The sequence below is a fragment of the Hypanus sabinus genome, chromosome 4 (assembly GCF_030144855.1).
Source record: "Hypanus sabinus isolate sHypSab1 chromosome 4, sHypSab1.hap1, whole genome shotgun sequence".
NCBI classification, from domain to species: Eukaryota; Metazoa; Chordata; class Chondrichthyes; order Myliobatiformes; family Dasyatidae; genus Hypanus; species Hypanus sabinus.
Genome location: NC_082709.1, coordinates 20,119,347 through 20,142,993, shown reverse-complemented (window position 1 = coordinate 20,142,993; position 23,647 = coordinate 20,119,347). Strand labels below are relative to the sequence as shown.

The 23,647-nt window shown below is 38.2% G+C and overlaps 1 protein-coding gene across 2 annotated transcripts in view; it reads left to right on the top strand.

The window, feature by feature from the left end:
- kcnj3a (potassium inwardly rectifying channel subfamily J member 3a) overlaps positions 1-23,647 on the top strand; it is a 188,519-nt gene that overhangs the window by 1,632 nt on the left and 163,240 nt on the right. Inside the window, exon 2 of one of the 2 annotated variants that reach the window (XM_059966533.1) lies at positions 1,578-1,794. The exons of the other annotated variant lie outside the window; for it this stretch is intronic. Within the exon in view, the coding sequence (XP_059822516.1) occupies positions 1,578-1,794 (217 nt within the window). The remainder of the gene's footprint in view (positions 1-1,577; positions 1,795-23,647) is intronic. 2 annotated transcript variants of the gene reach the window in all.

Below are 23,647 nucleotides of genomic sequence, written 5' to 3'. Positions count from 1 at the left end.
TTTCCTTCTTCAAAGCATTAGTCACTTGCCTGGCAATCCGTTCCAGGCAATGTTGTTGGAGGAATCAAAAATTAGGTTTGCCTGGGAAACATCCAGTTAAAATTCTATCCCGTCTTCCACCCCACCCCCAATCCAACCCAACCCAACCCAACCCAACCCAATCATACCCAATGAAGCTTGGAATTGCCGGATGATTTGGAAGGTGGCTGGCGAAGCGGCAACTATAATCCCCAAGCTACACCCTGTATCCCGATATCCCGACACACACAGACATAATATACACATACACGCACGTGTTCCATGTGATTTGTACACGCACATCAAAATCCACTGACAAGGTAACTATACTGACGCACGAACTAGATCCGGATATTCATGTAATGCACTGAAAAACGTGAATATCCACATTGAAAACCATGACTTCAGTTTACTTAAATAACAACCGCGATTCTACTTGAGGAACAAATTTATTTCTGACTTTAGACACTATAGCCACTCTAAAATGTTGTTTTCTATTTAATTTGTCCGAAGCTAATACAGTCGTGACTATTTGGCATCCAGCTTGTTAGGTGTAAGGAGGGAAACCCAGATTTCTAAAACAAAACCTAAACTGATGCAAGACTCCATTATTTAAACTGTAGAGTAAGTTAAATTTCGACTGTTAAATTTCACAAATCGTAAAATATAAGAATACATTTATTAATGTCCCTTCTTTAAATGGTGGAGTGGATTCGCCACCAACCAGACGTTACTGGTGAAAATATGGAGATTTGGTAGTTTAGAGAATGTAATTTACGAAGCTCATAAACTGAGCAGCAACACTACTGAAATGATGCTAAATAGTGTGACCATTCAACCGACTATTTTCTCGAGGCAACATTTTAACAAGTTGGATTTAAGCAATGATTTGGCAAAACGATTAATTGTCCCAACCCATTTCTTTTAAAGGACCAAAGTGTGCAGTTTTAAATGTAAATAACCAGAGAGTGTAACACGGAGCTCATTTCTTCCTGTTTTGATATACTGTTATCAGTTGCTGGTATGTCTGAAAACTTTTACTGACCGGCTGGGTAGTGTGATACAGATACTGTAACATACATTCTAACTTCTGATCCAACCGCACTGATTGATTTAACTGAGAAATACTAGATTTGTTTGAAATCCGGTAGCATTTCGGAAACAAAAACAATGAGTGAATTAAATGATTCAGATCGTAAAGTTTAAGAAATTAATTTTAATAGCTCTGTAAATATGTTACACACTCCAATATAAGCTGTCGTTATTTTTCCCCATGGGAGTGTATAATGAACGGTACAAGGGAACCAACTGCGAGTTAACGCTGTTAAAATGTAGAACTTGACTTCTATTCGGAAATTTCTATGTGAATCAGATGTAAATACTATGATTTGTAATACGCAAGCCCTCTCTTTAATCAGCATCATTGAACTTGAATAGAAAATATTTTCGCTCAAGTTATTAATTGTGCAGCCGGTTGGCAGTGATGTAAAGCGCTTTCTAGATATCTTGACGAGTAGCTGGTAGCCCAATGTTGATGTCTTCTCTCCACGCTTGTCTAGTCTCGGCAGACGCCCGAGGGTGAATTCTTGCCCCTCGATCAACTAGAACTGGACGTGGGATTTAGCACAGGGGCAGATCAGCTTTTCCTCGTCTCCCCACTCACTATCTGCCATGTGATTGATTCCAAGAGCCCTTTCTACGACCTCTCTCAGCGATCAATGCAAACAGAGCAATTCGAGATAGTTGTTATCCTGGAGGGAATCGTGGAGACGACTGGTGAGTGGAACGACCTGCACGTTTGGCGAAGCGCGAGTGCTACCGAGTCCCTTTGGGAACAGCACTGAGACCAAGTATCTGTTGAGGGCGGAAATATGTTGTGGTAGAAGCGTCTTCACCTTAGTTGCCTGTTGTCTAAATGTATGAAACTACTCATTTGATCATTTGTTTAAAAAATAACAAATAAATTTTCATCATTGTGAATAATGGGAAACGTTTTGGGGCGCGTCATAAAATCGAACATTCTGAAAACAACTAATGAATTTTGTTGCTAGCCAAAAATCAACTAACTATACAAACCCAAATGAAGCATAATCTTCCTGCAGTTTCACTAGCAATTATTATACTTTAATATTGCTAAAATATGAAACTAGCGCAATACCACCAGTGCATATGTCAATTCATTGCTTTTACAGAAAATTAGTTTTTGTTTTGCTTCAAGAGGTCCTTAGAAATGAACATAAGTTGTATAAAAATGCTGACAATGGGAGATCAATCTTGTCCAGCTTGTGCTGTCTAGTTCTGAGTGAACCTTTGAGTTTTACTGATCGATCAGCAGAGTTCTATATGGGATCTTGTTTCATTCAGAAAATAACTGAATTGACCAGATAGTATGTGTTTTAACCCATATTAATTATTATTGCAAAAACATTTAGGAATTGTATCAGTTTAATTGCTTGCTAGTTAATAAAAGTGCAAGTTAGCACTACTGCATCATTTGTAGATATTTTTAAATAAAATGCAGTTTTGTAAATAAAGAGCAGAATGATACATATAAGGAATGCAATAAAATATGTACACAACTTCAAATTAAATTTATCTCGAGTTTGCTGTAGTTCAGTAATTTTATTAACTCTTAACAACTGTAGTGATTAACCCAGTTATTTCTCAATAGATATCACTCTCCATAATTCGAGTGGAAGATATATTTCAGACATTCTTGTAAGAAATACACTCATTCATAATATAATCTCTTTTTCAGCAATGTTTCATACTTTTCATATTGTGTTACATTGCAACAACGTGTTCAAGGGCCAGCAATGTAAGACTTAATGCAGCATTTTGGTCTAAATTATGTCTTATAGAGACATAGCACCTTTAAAGCAATACTGTTACCTAATAAAGTATTTTGTGAAATACACTGACATTTAAACAGAATGGTGATGCAGCATGATTGATGACACGTTCTGTCATTACCATGTTGCTATTAAACTTAAATATCTTTACAAAATAGCATATTCTGCATCCCAAACTTCAGAGCAGGTGTAGATGTACTTCAGAGGTACCTGAAAACACTAGAAGCGCAGAGCCAATGCTGCTATTATGAATTGTTGCCTTTGGAATTAAAAGGGTTGTTAACCCCACATCAATTTTAGACTTCTGGAATCTGTAGTATAGGGTGACTGTTATTGCCTATGGTGTGTCCTGTTATGTCTCATTAATCTTGGATGCTAAGCAGCATCCTCCTGCTCAAAATTCCATTGAGACTGTTTATTTCTGCATATCTGGCATTCATTTCTTCACGTGAACTATTAACTTATGCATTTGATCTTGCAGCTGAGAAAATAATTTTGTAATCCTGCCACATAATTCTTAAGATAATTTGCATAGTACACATTCACATACTGTTTAAAAAAATTTAAATACCTTGATACAACTTGTTGAATAATGTGTTCTTTCATGTTAGATGTACTTTTTCCAATAAGCCAATAAATTTAGTTTGTAAATGAATTCTGAATTGAAAAACAATGTACAGTTTACATATTTTTTCATTTTATTGGTTACAATTGAATTCTGGAAAGGGGTGAGAGGTTATATTGGAATATAAATGAAATGTATCAAGAAACTGCAGAACAAGGGATTGTGCTTATCTTCAATAGATTCAAATGAGTAATCAAGTTCCTTGTTGATACTGAGCAGATGTATGGATTATCATACTTTTTTAATGTTGCCCAATAATGATACTTTATTAAATTTAATTAGGTGGCAAGTGAGACTGTTCAGTGCCCCGATATTCTGAAGTAATCGAAGTGTACAATTTTCAATATAGAAGTGAAATTAATATTAGATATAATGACTATGGCTATTGGCCAAGTGTTAGTTCTGGGCCATGGAATTTATACAAGGGATGAATATTGAAAAGATCATTTCCAGAATAATAAGAAATAAAATGTGTTTTTGGAAACAGTGGTGTCTAGGAATGATTCAACATTGAACCATGAAAAAATATGACAAATAATATACAGGCTAGAGATGTGTGTATTTCATAAAGATCAATTGTATGTTAGCTTGAAACTCAGTAACCACTCATTGCTAATCAAAAAATGAGAATGCATGACAGCTTAACTCTTCACCAAATCCATGCGTGGATAGTACTGACAGAATGATCATTCTCCTGTGTATGAGAATCCTGTCAATTTATTTGGATTTAAAGAGATGACAAATGTTTGGTTAGTATATAAATGAATTTGCTACATATTGATTGTGATTTTCGAATGTCAGAAGTTATGTTTGTCTCAGTCATGGATATTCAGTTGATGTTAAATTGATATTTTCCTTGTCCGTACCTTGGCTTGTTTGCGCAACAAAGACTTCTCCAAGAAAATAACATTTGTTTTATTCTTTAAACAGTTATTACAATTATTATCCCTCATCAACAGTTATTACCCCTTACCTTGAAACTTAAGGCTTTTGAACAAGTGGGAATTACTTCATTCAAGGTCATTTGCTCCATCACTGAGCTGTTCCATAGAACACTACAGCACAGTACAGGCCCTTCAGCCCTCCATGTTGTGCCGAAAACCCATGAACTCCATTTCAAGGACTCTTCATCTTATGTTGCTGATAGTTAGTGCATATTTATGTATGTATTTGTTTATTTATTTTTTATATATTTGCATAATTTGTTGCCTTTTGCACGTTGGTCATTTGTCTGCCCTGTTGGGTACTGTCTCATTGATTCTACTGTGGTTCTTTGATTTATATGGCCACTATAAAATGAATCTGAGGGTTCTATACGGTGACATTTCTGTACATTGATAATAAATATACTTCGAACTTGCTTTTTCACCCATTGTACTTTATTTCCCTATACAGGTGTGTCCCCCCCACCCCCCCTTACCTTTTACAAAGGTAGAGTGTTCCTATGAAACCTTTCTTAAGCCGTAATGGCATAGAGCCAAGCACCAATAATTTATATGGGAAACATTTTCATAAAAGTGAAAATCCTCTTTGTAATGCGAAAACAGGTCACTAATGTAGGTCTTTTGTAAAAGCAAAGTGGGGTAAAGCGAACATTTGTAAAGTGGGGGACACCTGTATATTAATGTATTTTATTTGCAACTTTCCTACTGTGGCTTGGCACTAGTTAAGGACATGTGGCAATATTGGTATTAAATTTATGTCAATAAAGTCTGTATGCCATGCAGATTGATTCATTACAGGGAATCGATACATATTAGCAATTCATCACAATATTGTAAACACCAGTACATAGCAACCAATATCACTGTATGAATTACCAATAGCAATAAATTGTTATTTGATAACACAATTCAAATAACTACTGGAACCTGCAAGAGTTTTCAGGTGTATGCACCATTGGAACTAGTATCTATAGATGATACTCAAATCATGTAACATGTTCAGAGCAGGACTTGAGGTTGTGTAAAAGGTTTTGGAGCTGTAGTTTTGCTTGTGGTTCAAGCCAATAGGAAATTACAATAGTCATGTCAAAATGAGTAGCATTATGTTTGCTGCTTTCCTTTTTATAAGTTTGTGTTTGTAGGAACCCATATTAATTTGAAAGTAATTCTGCTTTTCTAGGTGTTTGCTTTAATCAAAATCTCTATGGTAATTTGTAGCAGTGATGTATACATGTTGTATGAAATAGAAATTTGGGGTACTGCGACCATTATTCAGTAGATCTACTCTTTGCTCGATTAATATGCCCAGCAGCCTCCACTGGTACCACATTTACAGCTATAGGAAACAATTTTGTACTGTATCTTCTATTGAATTAGTCAGCGATGGAAATTTTTTTTCCACCATCAGCTGTGCTTTGAAGAGTGCTTAAATCTGTTCAAGCCAATTGGCGCAGTAGAATATCTTTTGCGTCATAGGCCGGATCGACATGACATTATTCTCCAGTTCAATACCTTCATGATTCCCTGTGTCATCTGGGGAATGCTGAGTGAAGCTGAAATGCCTCCTTAATCAGGGAGAAGAATGAATCACTATAAACCACACTTGCACATCTCACAGCAGTTGATTTGAATGTAACATCGAGGCAACAGCCTAGAAACATTTCCATTCTATTTGAGAATTACATAAAATTATATGAAGCAGAGGGAGATTAAGAAACAGTTTATAAACTGAAATGGAAAAATAAATGTATCACAAAATATTGATAATATAATTGAAAACTATCTACATCTGTATTTAATTATTAGTTAATCACTACATCAAATACCTTCAAACAATTAATTTACCTTAGTGGTGTATTAATGAGAAAGGAATATTGAATTATCTAAAAATGCCACTTTTCTGCAATGAAATTATTAATATAATTGAATGTTTTTTTATTTCTGAAGACTTATTTACTACTTGGTTATTATAGTTTCCTCTTGGAATCATAAAATGAAGTGAACCTTTGCGAATTGGCAATCAATCAATACTGTTGTATGCATCGTCATATAGACTATACATAGTATAAATTATTGAGGTTTATCTGTTCTCTTGCACTATTTGGTCTACTTATTAAGCCAAGTTGGTAAACTGAACATGTGAGTTATCGTAGAAATAAATGTGCATCTTTTCATTTTTAAAGTCGTTTTATTGATACGTAAACTTCTACAGCTAAAAAATGATACAAGACTTCAACAAGTTGATATATATAAAATTAATAAAGCTGAAGAAAAAACTTATCAAAAAGAATAATATGATAATGGAAAAATTATAATGTGCATCTTTTTAAGGTTTACCATTGGCTAAGAAGATTTTATAATTTTATAGAGAGTTCTTGATTAGAATTTCTTTTTGGTCAACATGGAAAACACAAACATAAGAAATTCTGCAGAAACTGGAAATCCAAAACAACATATACAAAATGCTGGGGGAACTCAGCAGGTCAGGCAGGATCCATGGAAATCTATTAACAGTCGATATTTCAGGGTTTCGGCCTGAAACGTCAACTGTTTGTTCATTTACATGGATGCTGCCTGACCTGCTGAGTTCTTCCAGCATTTTGCATATGTTGCATTGAATATTAATGGAAAAAGCCTGAAAATCTTCCACAGCTGCATGTTGGGGCCATTGATTTTACAGTGACAATTTTACCACTGAACTTTTCAAATCTTACAATTGAGCTTTCTGTCAACATTGTATATACTTCCCATCCAAAAAGGTTTTATTCCTGTGTATTAAACATGTGATCCAGTTTGTGTATCAAATCAAATCGAGATTTTTGAGATTATCCTGGGGGACAAGGGCAATCTGTACTGAAGATGGAATGATTTCTGTTAACACCACTACATTGTACATCTTTCAATATTTAAAATAAGCAACATACAAGTTTACCACAAACTGTTTGGTCAACTTTCCACCTGGACTCCTGATTTGTTTGTCTTTACAAGCATTAAACTTATTATTTTTTCCATCTACTCATTAATACTCATTTTCCCTATGCTATCTGTGACTGTTCTCTCAATGTCTTTCCAACTCAGCCTCTTGCCAATGTTGTTCAAGCTCACAGGCTTTCCTTTTAAAAAGGGTATTATTACGACCATCACCACTTCAAAGAAAATTTATGTGTGGTCTTGTGTTGGAATTCATTTTCCACTTTCCCATCCTTTTTTTTAGGCTATCAGTGTGTCACTTTGAGAGTTGTGATGGGAGTGAATTTCCATAATAGAACCATACACACAATTTACTTTTTGTGAACCTCCTGTTGTGAGACAACCTGTATTTGTCTCTTTTCACTTGACATGAAAATCATGTTTAATATCACAGGCGTATGTCATGAAATCCTCCTTCCCCTTCCCCCCCCCCCACCTTCATATTCTAGCATCTTCCTTTCCAGTCCTGAAGAAGGGTCTCGGCTCAAAATGTCCATTTTTTACTCATTGTTTATTGAGCCTGACCTGCCGAACTCCTCTAGCACTTTGTGTGTGTATGCTCTGGATTTCCAGCACCTGCAGAATTTCTCATGTTTATGTCACGAAATTTGTTGTTTTGTAACAACAGCACATTGTAATCATAAAAACCTATAAATTACAATAAAAAGTTTTGCATATATAAAAAGTAAATAGTGCAAAAAGAGAGGAGAAAAATGTGAGGTAGTATTCATGCGTTCATTGTTCATTCAGAAATCTGATGGCAGAAGGGAAGAAGCTGTTCCTGATAAGTTGATTGTGTGTCTTCAGGCTGTACCTACTCCTTGATAGTAGCAATGAGAAGAGGGCATGTCCTGGGTGATGGGGGTCCTTAATGATGAATGCTTTTTGAAGGTGTCCTCGATGCTGGGTATGCTCGAGCCCATGATGAAGCTCGCTGAGTCTACAACATCCTGCAGCTTTTTCCGATCCTATGCAGTGGCCCCTCCATACCAGACTGTAGTGCAACCGGTTAGAATGCCCTCTTTTGGTTAGAATACCAATTTTTCTCAAAGACCTAATGAAATATAGCCGCTGTTGTGTCTCCTTTGTAATTGCATCAATATGTTGGGCTGAAGATTCAGAGACGTTGTTCCCCTGGAATTTAAAATGGCTCACCCTTGCCACTGCTGATCCCTGGACGAGGAATGGTGTGTGTTTGCTTGACTTCCCTTTCCAGAAGTACACAATCAATTCCATGGTCCTACTGAGACCACCCAGCCAGCTGGTCTGTCTCGCTCCTGTTTGACTCCTCACCACCATCTGAAATTCTGCCTGTAGTTGTGTCATCGTCAAGTGTATTTATAGGTTTGAGCTATGCTTAGCCACACAGTTGTGGGTGTAGTGAGAGTGGAGCAGTGGGCTAAGCACACATTCTTGAGTGTTGATTATCAGTGAGGAGGAAATGTTATTTCCATTCCACACAGATTATGGTGTCCTGGTGAGGAAGTCAAGGAGCCAGTTGCAGAAGGAGGCACAGAGGTCCAGGTTTTGCAGCTTGTTAATTTAGAATTGAGATTAGGATTGTGTTAAACTTGGAGCTGAAATCAACTAACAGCAGCCTGACATGGGTATTGGTATTTTACAAGAGATCCAAGTCTGAGTGGAGAGACAGTGAGATTGCATCTGCTGTAGACCTATTATGGTGATAGGTAAATTGCAGTAGGTCTGGGTCATTGCCTGGCAGGCGTTGATTTCATGGTGAACTCCTTGCTTTGGCAGGAGCTGATTCTAGCCAACCTAGACAACCTCTCGAAGCACCTCATTGCATTAGACATAAGGGCAATAGTTTTTGAGCCAGCTCACCCTCCTCTTCTTGGACACTGATATGATTGTCACTTTTTGGAAGAAGGTGAAAACCTCAGACTGCAGTGGTGAGAGATGGAAGATGTCCTTGAAGACTTTCACCAGTTGGTTGACATAGGTTTTCACTGCACAGTCGGGCACACCATTAGGGCCTTGTGAGGGTTCACCATCATGAAAGATGGTCTGACATCAGTCTCCAAGACAGAGGTCACAGGGTCATTAGATGCTGCCGAGACTCACAAAGGTGTACTTTTGTACTGCAAAGCGATCTTTAAATTTATTCAATATGTTTCTCAAGATAACAAATAGCAGCAATTTCATCCTCATTGTGTCATAAGACTGCATTAATAACTCCTGTATTTCATATCTGAGTGCTCCTGTCAGTGGCAGGATGTTGGAATGAATGCTGATGAAACTGTCCTCCCCACCCCCACCCCCACCCCTTTCCCTTTGTTTTCACAATTGTTAATATATATAAGTGAGCCAGAAGTTTTAGTTCAGCACTTGTACCCTGTTAAAAATTTCAAACATGGTGTCTGTCACCCTTCTTCCTCATTCAGTGTGAATTCATAAGCACACCCTTCAGGTGGTGTGATATTCAAATTGAGATTATTTCCAGTTCCAGGATGTTGCTAGTTTACAATCCTATGTTCACATTTTGGCTCAACAGTTCATGGACAGAATGCTTCTTCAACATTTGTTATATTGTATTCATTCAGTATTCTTTAGGTCTTATCCTACTTCATACCAAGCCCTAATTATTTATGCCTTCACAAACTTATGGTAGCTTTTTCTTTATCTTTAATGGTTTTTGTTATGATTTTTAATATTAAATTCTTCTGCAAAAATTTTTTACATTATTACGTCTCTCCCCTGTCTCCATGACCTTTTTCTTCTAGGCACCTAAGATATTTTGAACCACTACATAGTTATTTGGATGATGGGATGGAGGTGTGTCTCTACCAAAGGAAGTATAAGGTGCTCCTTTGCTCCGCCAGTGTGCAGGTTGCCCTTAGGCAAGGCCTGCTTACTTCCTCGATCAGAGTCACATGAAGCCATGGGAGCAGGTGGCGGAAGGTCATATGGTCAGCTGGTGCATATCACAAGTCCTGGTTATGCAACCACTGACACCAGGCAGCCAATCTCTGAAGAGCATTGATAATGTCTGAGGGTAACCCATCTTGTAAAGACACTGCCCATGAGGCAATGGAAAATCACTTCTGTAGAAAAATCTGCTAAGAACAATTTTGGACAAGATCATGATTGTCTATATCATATGACTTGGCACATAAAGATGACATAGTTATTGGTACCTAACTCATTCACCCTCAAATACCACAGGGCATGTTTTTATTCAGAATGTACTATTTAAATATTATTGAGCATATTTTTGACAGATAATATTTCAAGCTATTATGATAGTTCAGTTATTAAAAATACTGTACTTCCAAGCATACACCAGTTGGGGTCACTAGTTCTGAAGAAGATGAAAGATTACCTTGACATGTGTTATTCTTTCCAAGGTCTTTAATCTTGTTTGAAGCACCAGATTTCATACTTCAACCTGGCTCTTTATACCATGTTCTAATTTTCATTCCTAATAGGAGGGACATCCATGCATTTTTTATGAAGTAATCCAAATTACAGTAATTCAATTTCTCCACAAGATAGTCATTTTAATTTGTCACATTTTCCGTTCAATAGATCTTTCATAGATTAACAATAAACAAATTGCACTTGTCACCAAGCAGAACAAGAATGCATTTAAATAAAAGTTTTCAGTTTGCAGTAATCAAAAGGATCTCTTCCTCATGCATTTGATTGGTTTTAAAAACAAAATAGCTACTTATGTATAAGCTTATTCACAAACTTTCCTAAAGCGTTTGTTCAAATTTATATACTTTGTCGTAATTTGCACCGATGAATAGTATTATTGAATGATAAGATTACATATGGAATATTGTAAACAGTGGTTCAGGATCATGTAAAATTTTGACAGCTAGTGTAGCTATGCATTTTCTGAAAATATGTCCTTCTAATCTTGCACTTGGAATTATTGTGTTAAACTTTCAAATCAACTTTTGTGACTCCCTCTCGCTAAAAGAGCAGACGCATTCTAATGGACAATGGCAATTTTCATAATGATCTGAAAAATGTTAGCATTCTATTTAGTCACGGAGACACTCCACACAAGCTTCTTTTTATTCCAGTAAGTAGCCACACTTGTGCTTTCCAGCATTGTTTGTGATTAGCTGCTGATATATCTCAGTGGTGCATATGCCTCAGTTTTCCATTAATTATTCTTTCAGGACTTTTAAGCTAATTAGTATTCTTAGTGGTAAATATAGGAAACAAAAAGAAAACAAGCTTATCAAATATTTACAGATTTTATATATATTTTGCCTGTTTATGTATGAGAGCAAAAAATACTCAGCAGGTCAGACAAAATTGGAGACGAGGGAAATAATGTTAAGGTTTTTGGCCCATGACCCTTCATTAAATCCTTTTCAGGCTAAGCCTATTAATTTTCCCTACATATGTTTATCTAGCTTTATTTTCTGTATGCGCCTGAACTACTCTATTAGATTCACTTAAAACATTTTTATTAATTAGGATAAAGATCTTTCCATTTCTCCTTATTGGTGACAACTTGTATTTTTGGATAGAAAATTAAAACAAACAGGAACAGCCTGAACTACTAACAGTTTCTCTCGCCACAGATACCTCCTGATTTGAGACTCTCCTAGCAATTTCTGTTTTATTTCAGGTTTGCTGGAAAATCAATATACTGGTGTATTTCAGATAAGCTTAGATGTTCTTTAATGGTAATGATATCCTAAATAAACTCGCAATTTGATGAACAATTAGGAAATCAGAGTAACACACACAAAATGCTGGAGGAACTCAGCAGGATAGGTAATGTTGTGCTGAATCAATTAAATTAGTAATCAAATGGCTAGCTAAACTAATTTCTTCTGCCTACACAATGTCCAGATACTTCCATTTCCCTCACATTCATGTGCCTATCTAATTGTCTCTTGAAAGTCCCTGATTTATTTGCCTCTTCCACCACACCAGGCAACAAATAATAGGCACCCACCACTACCTGTGTTTTAAAAAAAAGTGCCCCTCCTATATCCTCTGAAGTTACCCCCCCTCACCTTAAATGCATACCCTGTGGTATTAGATATTTGCACCCTGGGAAAAAGATATTGCCTGTCTACTCTATGCCACTGATAATCTAATACATCTTTATCATATCTCCCCCTCAGCCTCCTTCTTGAATAATGGAACAACATTAGCTGCTTGTAAGTCCTCCGGGATCTCACCTGTGGCTAGAAGGACCCAAACGCTTTAGTCAAGGCTGCAGCAATCTTTTTTCTTACCTCTGTCAGTGATCTGGGATATATTCTATCAGGGTGTGGGGACTTACCCTCTTTAATACTCAAGCATATCAATACGCTCAGCACTGATCTCCCTAACCTCCACGACCTTCTCCTTGGTAAATACAGATGTAAAGCTCTCATTAAGGACCTCACCCACATCCTCTGCATGCCAGTAAATATTCCCCTCTTTATCCTTGAGTGATCCTACCCTCTCCTAGTTATCCTCTTGCTCTTGACAAATGTATGGAGTGCTTTGAGTTTCTTTTTAATTCTACTTGCCTGCAACTTCCTACCTTTCCCAATTCCCTTTTTGAGTTCTTTTCTGGCTTCTGTATAATCTTCAAGATCCCTGTTTGATTCTAGCTTCCTAAGCTTTACATTCTTCTCCTTTTTCTTCTTGACTAAATTCATCTCCGTCGATATCCATCGCTCTCTTACCTTGTCCTTCCACCTTACTGGAACATACCTCACCCTGATTCTGTGCAGTTGTTCCTTTAACACCCTCCACATGTTAAATCTGGCATTGCTCAAAAACGTCTGTTTGCAATGAACTCTCCCTAGTTCCTGCCCAGTGGTCTCGTAATTTACCCTACTCCCATTTAATATTCTCCCACAAGGCTCATACTTATCCTATCTATATTTATCTTAAAACTTAAGGAGCTTTGTGGTCACTGTTCCTTTATTGCTCACCCACTGAAAGGTCAATCATGTGGCCAGGCTCATTATACCCAACTCCAGATTCAGTATCGCCCTTCTTCTTGTTGATTTATCTACCTAGTCTATCTAGAAAGAGTGTATAAATTAAATTAGGGCCAAATACTAATATTAAAGCTAAATACTAATTGCTAAACTAGTGGGTGCAAAATTCACTGTAGCCTTTCCTGCATTGTTTGAGTGACCTTCAGATACAGTTCTTTCACTGACATCTTGAAAAGGTTGTATTTGGTATACATTGTGAATAAATTTACTTTGAACTGATAGGGGACAGTAGACTGTGTGAGAAAGGAAGGAGGAGGGGCACCAAAGAGAGGTGATGGGCAAGTGAGGAGAAGAGAAGGGGTAAGAGGGAAGCCTGAACGGGGAATGTAAAAAAGAGAGAAGGGGCAGGAAGGAAGTTAGGGAAATCGGTGTTCATGCCTTCAGGTTGGAGGGTATCCAAAGGAATATGAGGTGCCAATCTTCCAACCTGAGGATAGCCTCATTGTGACTACAGAAGGCCATGGACCCACATATCAGAATGGATTTTAAATTGTAAGTTTAATTATGTCCACTTGTTTCATGGACTTCACGAACAAGGAAATGACAGCATAAAAGCATTGAAAAGGGATAATGAATTGCCTGTCATATTTTTCAGAAGGTACTACAAGATCTCATCAGAAGGCTACTGCTTGTTAAAGTGTGCATTTACATGAGAGGGAAGTGCGGCTTGGGGAGTGTGATATCTACCATCGAGAATGTACAGATAGAGAGTGACATTCCTTAACATTTCTGAGTATCAGTATTTCAGAAAGCATGGTCACATTTCAGGTCATTGCATTAATAGTTTGCCCGAAGAGGACATGCTGTCTTGTGGATTTGCTAGGTATGCTCTCCCACTGGCCAATCAAGTGAACATTGTTCTCAGTGTCTTTGCTGCAGTGATATTCCAGGTTTTGACAGATGCATTTGCAAGATCTTACACCTAGGGCGCTCTACACTGGGACATTCTGACTGACTTGCTTGCTCTGAGGCATGGCATTTTATCAATTTTAATATAAATGAAACTGGACAGTATGAATGGGCACTTGGACTTTCAGATGATTTTTGTTTGCATGAATATGTTCTCAGGGTTTCTGCTACATCAATGTCAAACTTGCTCATTATTGAGGTTCTCTTAGACTCTATCATTCCACTCATATGATACCTTAATTCCAAACCCTTTTTTTTGTTCTCATCCACCTGCAAGCGGGCACACACCCCCCACTTCAAAAACCTCTATTCCACTCTCCTCACTACAATGGATTGTTTTCAATTTATGTCTAGCATCTCAGACAAGTGAAAATAACACTTTATTAGGCATTAAGCAAAAAGAGTGGTGCAGAAACAAATTTTGTGGGGCCACATTAAAATACTTCTGAGGGAAAATATAAATGTACAAATTACTTTGTGACTGCAAGAATGGATTTGACAGAAAATCTTGGCTGCACTGATCCTGACTTTTAACATCTGAGCCACCCAGCTGATGTTCACTGGGCTGTGAAGCCAGACACTTTTCAATGTGTGCAAAGTGATATTTGGCCTTTGGGGAATTGGATAGTGTAGGTACTTGGTAGTGAGAAATCAAAGAGCTTTGACCTAAGCTGAGCTTGCATGTGTACTATCATCACTGTACCTACAAAGGTCTACTCTCCCTTCCCAGTTTATGACATCATTTACTAATTAAAGTGGTTTTTATAACGTGCAAATAAAAGCTTGCACCTACCTGTACATGTTTGTTCATTATATTTAATACTTCGTTTGGATGGCCACTCTTCACAAAATAATCACAGTAGCATCTTACACAAAATGCTGGTGGAACGCAGCAGGCCAGGCAGCGTCTATAGGAAGAAGTGCAGTCGGGTTTCGGGCTGAGACGTCAGCTGTACTTCTACCTATAGATGCTGCCTGGCCTGTTGCGTTCCACCAGCATTTTGTGTGTGTGTTGCTTGAATTTCCAGCATTTGCAGATTTCCTTGTGTTTACAGTAGCATCTTACTATGTTCGAGTTGCAATCTGACCAGCAAGCATTATGTGCCCGTGACACACAGTGTCTCTGACATTCTTTGTTACACTTCCATATGTGCGCTGTTGTATAAAGTTCACAAGGCACGTTATTTGTTGTAGTTGAACAGAGTTTGGAACTTCCCATGTACTTTAATGTGGTCATTTGATTGGCGACACCCCCCCACTCCCCATCCAAACATCACCATCTGCTCCTGCTAACCTGTGGCATGCAAATAACTGAGTGAAAACTGAAACACCTCTCCTGATGGACATATCCAAGTATGAGTTTACACCGTGTGAAGTAATGGAGTCACTCGCGAGTACTAAGGGTTTGCTACCATTGCTGTATTGAAAATGGAGTTATTGAGGTTCTCATAGTGGCTTGAAGACCTGATTTAGTACTGAGAAAGTTTTAGGTCATCCTTATGTACATGATAGGTTAGCGTTTCCCATGTTGCTGACTGCCAGCACAAACCTGTGTGACATAAACAGCATGGATGACATTAAATCCTGTCATCAAAATGTTTGGAGGTCCTCACTTTTCTAAGTTGCTGTGTACTCCAACATAACTGTTATTTCTTCTCTAAGTGTTGTCTGACAGAAGTATTTCCTAAAAAGTAGAGACCTCTGCATCTTCATCTTCCGGTGAAAGAAGGAAAGGAGAAGTTCAAGGTGCTATGGCATGCACTGGATAAATAGTTGGCATGCTTTTGTTGAGTAGAAGCAGGACACATGACATTGCAACTGATAGTCATTGGTAACAGATATATCTATTTGGTCTGATGATGCAGTCAGTGCTGAGGGTGGCACCATGCTCCTGCCTTTACTTCTATAGATATCTCTAGCTAATGAGTTCTTGGTGCCATTGAAAGGCTGCTTCTCTTAAGCAACTGGGGTAATCTTCTAATGTTCCCTTTACAGTTCTGGCATGATGTATGAAAATAGTACTCTGCAAAACTCTTAGGCACATATTTATAGCTAGTGTGCCTAAGACTTTTGCACAGTACTGCTGCCACACACAAAAAAGAAACAACAAATTTCATTCATGACCCATGTGAGTGATGGGTCCTGATTCTATATGGGTCTCTGTTGTGGACTGAGAGTGGGAAGGGGGCAGGGAGAGGGGAATCATGGTTGGGAAAAGGGAAAAGGCAGATGGAGGGAGATGGAAGCACCAGAGGGACATTCTGTAATGACCGATAAACCAATTGTCTGGAATCAAATGACCTTGGTGTTTCAGGTCTGGGTGTACCTATACCCATGCCAGCCCCCCCACCCCCCCTTGGCACTTCTCTGCCTCCCCTCCTATGGTGCTTGACCCTCGCCACTCCCAACATCCTTTGCTCCCGCCAGGTTTACAAATTCACTCCCTGCTCCATGTTGACAAATACAGGACTGTGCAGAAAGCAAGGCAACTTAGATATATACAGTATACCCAGGACTTTTGCATGGGACTGTAAGTGGCAAGCTTTAATTGCCTTCATTGTCGGGTCTACCCTTTCCAAAAATTGGCATATTTCCCTTTAAAATATGCAGTTGAAATTGATTCACGTCCTCTGTTTCACCTGCTGCAACTTGATGAGTAAAACCGAATGTAATAGTACTGTGATTGGCTTAATAAGATACTAAAGGGAAATGCTGCAGGATTTAACAGGTTTCCTGTGTACATCCAGAACTTGTCCCCTCCCACACCCTCCTCCTATGCCAAAATAAATGTTTGCCTTACTTCCTCCCTCACTTTCCTTCCTCACTTCTGTATTAATACTGACAACAAACTATCTAGATATAGGTAGCAATGTGATTTGAGACTGTTTACGTTTGTTTGTGACTGGATCTTTAATTTTTGTATCCCTTCTGGCATTGGGTAGAAGAAAATATTACCCTTATTTTTGGATGGGAGCTGAAATATTAGACACTGAAAGACATCTGAATTCTTAAAAAGTTAGGTCTGTTAACTCGTTTTATGCATTACAGAGGGTAAGTTATGATTAAAATATTATTTCTGAATAAGATGCTTCTGCATTTGCAGTATCAAAGCAAGATTTCTAAACACTGTGCTATTATCAGCCCAGTGGCTCAGAAGTACAAGTCAGGGTCTGAAAGTGTGTAGCTTGAGATGCACTCTTATTTTGAGGCCTTAGAGTGAGAAATGAGCACTGGTGAAGAAAGATGATAAGTCATATGATTGCCATTGTTACAATATCTCCATTTAAGTGGCTGGGATCTGGAGATCATGTTTAGACTTGAGTTTCAGATGGAGAGAGAGAGATTAGAGATCAGAACAGGGATGTAGGAGGGGAAGGGTTGTTTGAGATAAATGGTGATGATTAGTTTAATGTTACGTTAGGAAGAGTACGTTGAAATGGGAGTGCGATTAGATTTAATGTGTGGTGAGGGAAAATGGGAAATTAATAATTGACTACTTATAGCATCCAGTTTGTGAGTCAAGTGAAAACTGAGAATGCAGAGCGAAGATGCAAGAAAGACTATAGCCGCTCAAAATCGGGAGCAATACGCAAAATGCCGAAGGAACTCAGTGGGTCAGGCAGCATCTGTGGAGAAAATCAGTTCGCATTTTGTGTTGAGACTGTTGTGATTGTGGAGTTCTTTAACTGAGTCAAATTTGATGAGGAATGAAAATTCTTCTACATAATGCCCGAAAAGATCCAAGCTTAAGCAAGTTTAGGTTAGTCTCAGGCCATCTTGGCCCCAGGTCAGAATTAGCATGCAAAACAGGATGGAATGAAAGGTAGTAGTGCTTAGCACAATATTTTACAGTACAGATGACCAGGGTTCAATTCCCAATGCTGCCTGTAAGGAGCTTGTGTGTTCTCCCCATCACTGTATGTATTTCCTTGGGGTGCTCTGGTTTCCTCCCATTGTCCAAAGCTGTACTGGTTGGCAGGCTATTTAGTCATTGTAAATTATCCTGTGACTAGACTGATTAAATCGGGATTGCTGGGTGGCACAGCTTGGGAGGGTCTATTCTGCACTGTATCTCAATAATTAAATAAAAATAATTAAAAGAAAGGTATTAAATGATTCAGTGCAAACAGTAATTTTGGCAATAAGCTGGGCAAGTGGAATGGAACAGAAAATGAACAAAAATACACAGAGATCTTTGGCATTAACTACTCTGAAGCCCGGAATGGCGTGGCCTTGTCAATCTCTCATCTCTCAGCAGCCAAGTCTGTCTCTTTATGGGTTAAACTGTGCAGCTTTGCTTCTGCAGCTACCTTTTGTTCATTCCAACAACGCAAAAGACAAAATTGTATTAACGAATGCGCAACACTATATCTGAGTGATGTGGGTGTCGTGTTTGAACCGCTTCAAGTGTGTGCAAGCTGTGATTTGTGGGTGTGAGAGTGAGGTGAAGCGTACCATTTGAAGTGCTGAGTGCTGATTGATAAGCGGTTGTAGGTGGGTGGGTGATCTGGGGGTTTTGAATTGAGAAGATGATGAAGCTGTTACGATATGCCATTTGAAGATTACTGTTGCATTGACCACTCATGTCAAATCATTAAACTTCTTCCCACACTGCATCCCTGTTCACAGAGCTATACTCCTGGCATTGACCTTTTCAACTGTTTCCTCCCACTGCCTCTCCATCAAATTTCTTGTATCTTCTGCCCCCCTTCCATCAGTACTGCATTGGAGAACCTGCTCCAGGGTTTACCCATTCTTTGAACTATTAGACTGCAGATCTGCAAAGGACTGGGTCATTCCAGCAGAAACTGAATGTCTCCCATGGTAGAAGTTTTTACTTGGTGCTACTATTCATAATTTCTGGTCTCACTTAACCTGCATTGATAACAATCGGAAGGAACTATAAAAGTGTTCTAAAGAGATATTTTAAAGATACTTGACTCACGGGTTTACCATGATCCCTTATGTTTGCTTTTGAGAATTACCCCAATTGACCACCAAAGGTCATACTGAGTATATTTTCAACCACTCTTGTTATGATTTATAAAATAACTTGATTTTTATTTCTGTTGATCAGGAGATGGTTTGATAGCTGTTCATTTGTTCGTTATGTGCCGTGTCATATGATGTGGTGATCATGGTCTTCCCAGGACCATGATTGTTCTTGGCAATTTTTTCTACTGAAATGGTTGCCATTGCCACCTTCTGGACAGAGTCGTGACGAGATGGGTGACCCCAGCCATGATCAATACTTGTCAGAGATTGACTGCCTGGTGTCAGTGGTCGCGTAACCATGACTTATGATGTGCACCAGCTGTGCATAAGAGCAACACACAATTGTTTCCATGGCTTCATGTGACCCTGATTGGAGGGTGGGGGGGGGGGGGGAGTGCTAAGCAGGTGCCACTCCTTGCCCAAGGGTGACCTGCAGGCTGGTGGACAGAAGGAGCGCCTTGTACCTCCTTGGGTAGAGTTTCATCTTATTTATATCATGGACTTGCCTCTATTTTTGTGAAGTTATTTAACACTCTAATTTCCTGTGCAAGTTATTTCTGCATTCTAAGTAAGCAACAGGCAATTCACGCAAGTTATTTTGTATAAATAGGAATATAGTTTGGTTGTGAGATGTATGCTAAGTGTGAACAACTTACATTGCTATTATGTCAAGAAGTAATAATTTAATACTCCAGTGATATTAGTCAAGCTGAAATACATGCTGTAATCTATTTGAGAGATTGGGTTTTATGAACTGAATGTAGTTTTAACTCATTAAAATGAATAAATGAACAATAAGAAATGGATTGTAGCTTTGACATTGCAATAAAACTATCCCTGAAAAGATAATGTGAGAAACATGGTGCATGCACTATATTTATTTGATGGGAGGGAGTATTGCCCACTCAGCCACATAGTTCAACATTATCTGCTGCTGCATTTGCTGTGTGTGACATTTGCAGGATATTTTAGAATGGTAATATAAAATCTGTGATTATTTTTACTTTTGAAATTATTCATGTACTTTATCTTTCTGGTTAGCAGAATATGTTGGTTACATATTCTACAGCATCCATAATTTTATGATGAATTTTTCTGAATATTGTAGAAATTGTTACTAATTTGCCATACAGTACAAAAATGTTGTGAAATAAGTGTGTTTTTGGTGCATACTGTAAAATTCTGAACTCAGAACGTGAAGTTAACAAGGAGCATTCTGCAACATAATTCATCATTATAGTTCAATGGCACAACAGCACAAATGACCAGAAATCAATAAGTATATATCCATTCAATTAGTGCAATGTGAGGTACGTGTAACTTATCCTATCCTAATCTATCTACTGTTTTCAATATACAAAGAAAAGAAATTACATGTTCTGTTTTATATAGAGAATCTGGAAAAGTTATTTATACAATGTGGTTTATTTTATCATCTATTATTGTTACTTCTAGTTTCATAACAATTCTATTTGTTTTGCTTTTTTATGCTTTATTAAGTTAGTATACTGTAGGAGCTGCAGCTCTATTATGGAGGAATTGAGAACTAGCATGATTTTGTTTCGCTAGCTCTGCTGGCACATATCAGGCTTCCCCTGATTTCCTACATCTTCTTACTTGAACACAACTAGTCAATTCCTGGTGCAATTTACTACCATTTGTTATCAGAAGCATGTTTTATCAGACTGTCAAAGGTGTGCAGAGTTGAAGGAAAACAATAGCAGTTTTAGACAGTGGGGGCATTCAAATATATTTGATTGAGGAAAAATATTTATTATAAGTTCCGAAGCTGGTTTAAATTTCTCACATTATGACTTATTCCATAGAGCAGCTTGGAAATAGTGCAAGATTTGAAGGATGGATAGTTATCCATAAAATGTACAGCAAAATTGTAGAATTTTGATCTACAGAACCATCATTATATTACCAGATTCATGCGTCAATTTTTCCCATTGGTACTCAAATGCCATTCTGTAATTTTCCATAGACACTGATAATTAAAATAAGTTTAAATTAAAAACAATAATGGTTGTTTACTTAACTGCCCATTACGCCGTTGGCATTTAGGGCAGCAATGAGGGTCTTTCATCTCTGTCTGGTCAGTAAAGCAATTATAAGATGTTATAATATGTGGAAGGTATTTATATCTCATATTAGGTATCACTATTTTTAATGAATACTGCTTTGATTATTAACAGAACTAAGAGAATATTTTACTTTATGTTGCAAGCTAGTGAGAGTGAATATACTGACATATGATAGTCTATGTCTAGCTACCATTGCACTAATTGGATGCCTAGAATTTTATTGATTTCAGGTAAGTGGTGCTGTTTCACCATAGAATCAACTTTTTAATTGCTACAGTTCATACTCAATGCCCTCAGAAAGTAGATGGTACAGCTGTTTTGCAGAAGAGAACTGATGGGAGAATAAATAAAGTCATGGCTGTTTCATACATTTTTTTTTTGTGTGAGTCCCTAAGGGAGTCCAACATTGTTTTCAACCTCGTTCTGGCAACTCCTGCAGTGACACTGGTGCTAAGCTGTATCGGCTCTTGCCCTTCCCTTGGACAACGTCGGTGGCGTGGAGAGGGGAGACTTGCTGCTTGGGCAACAGCCGGTCTTCCATACAACCTTGCCTGGGCCTGCACCCTGGAGAGGACACTTTCCAGGTGCAGATCCATGGTCTCACAAGACTAATGGATGCCATACATTTTTTAAACGGTGCTTTCTCATGAAACTATTAATTTTACTTAAATTTAATAATTGTGTATTATATTTCCAGATACTTTAAAGAAAATATGATTTTTGATTATATATTCCTTAAATTTTTTGCTCTTGCATAGTTTGAATTAGCTGGAAACAATTAAAAAAACAGCAAAACTAAAAGGTGCAGCAAACAGGTGAAGTTCTGAGAAAGGGGTCTTTGTTTTAAAATGAAACTGTGGAAAGGGAAGAGATTTCATTGGATGCATATGATGTAGAGTTTATATTTAGCACATTATCTCAAGTGACTCATGTACAAATATTTTGACATGTTTGTGCATTTGAGGAAGTATACACTCACACCACTCACACCCCACGTTACAGCAGTGGAAATTGCAAACCGTTTCAAACTCCTGGGAGTGCGCATCACACACAGCCTCTCATGGTCCTAGAACACATCCTACACAGTCAAGAAAGCTTACCAATACATCTACTTTCTGAGGGCATTGAAGTGAGCTGGTCTTTGCATATCCATACTTGCATCATTATACAGATGTGTGGTAGAGAGCATCCTAACGTGCTGCATCACTGCGTGGTATAGAAACTGCATTGTGGGGGAGAGGTAGGCCCTAAACCAGGTAGCCACAGCTGCCCAATACATCACTGACACCAGTCTGCCTGCCATCAAGGACACATACACAGAATAGTAACATAAAAGATCCCATACGTCCTGTTTATCTCACTCCCATCAGGGAGAAGGCTACGTAACATCCACTTCAGGACCACCAAATTAAATACAGTTACTTTCCCCAAGCAGTAAGACAGTAGCCCTATCAATTCCACTACTTTGTTATTTCCTGTCAGTCACTTTATGTACAGCTTAGCATCACTTTATGGACATATAATCCATCTATGTATGTACTGTAAGCTATCTCATATAGTTATATTTATTGTGTGTTTTAATATTATTATTTTGTTTTTTATCTTTTGTGTTTTCTTTGTGCTGCTTTGGATCCAGAGTAACAATTATTTTATTCTCCTTACACTTGTGTACAGGAAATGACATTAAACAAAGTTAATCGTGTATTCCACATTGTTATCATAAGGGGAATTCTGGTACTGGTTCCTATATTTCACCATTTTGGGAATGTTACCTGGAAATTAACAGTCTGTACTGAAATTCCTGGAAAAAAGTTTGCTACCTTGGATAAGTTTTAAAGGATAGAAGCCTTTGCTTTAACCCATCTTTTTTTCTGATGGATTTCCTGATTTCCTCAGGGAAACCACCAGATGGGGTAAGGCAAGGACCACTTCTGGTGGGTGGGGAAGGGAAAGAGTGCTTTCTCAGCCTGTCTTTGTCACCAGGGATTGACACTTTATCACCTTACACTCTGTGACAGGGATCAAGTACTAAGCACCCAATCCCAAACCATTCCAGCATGAGGAATGAACTTTATGGGACTGGGAATGGGAAGACTCAACACACTCCCCCCCCCTCCCCCATGCATAGGTGGGTGGCCGGGGCCATTAGATTTTGTATCCTGCTTCCTGCCCGATCAGAAGTGAAATCTGTCAAGCTGGCCAACTTCTAGTCAGGGAATCTACCGAGAACAAAACAAAACTCAATGGGTGAAGGTTACAG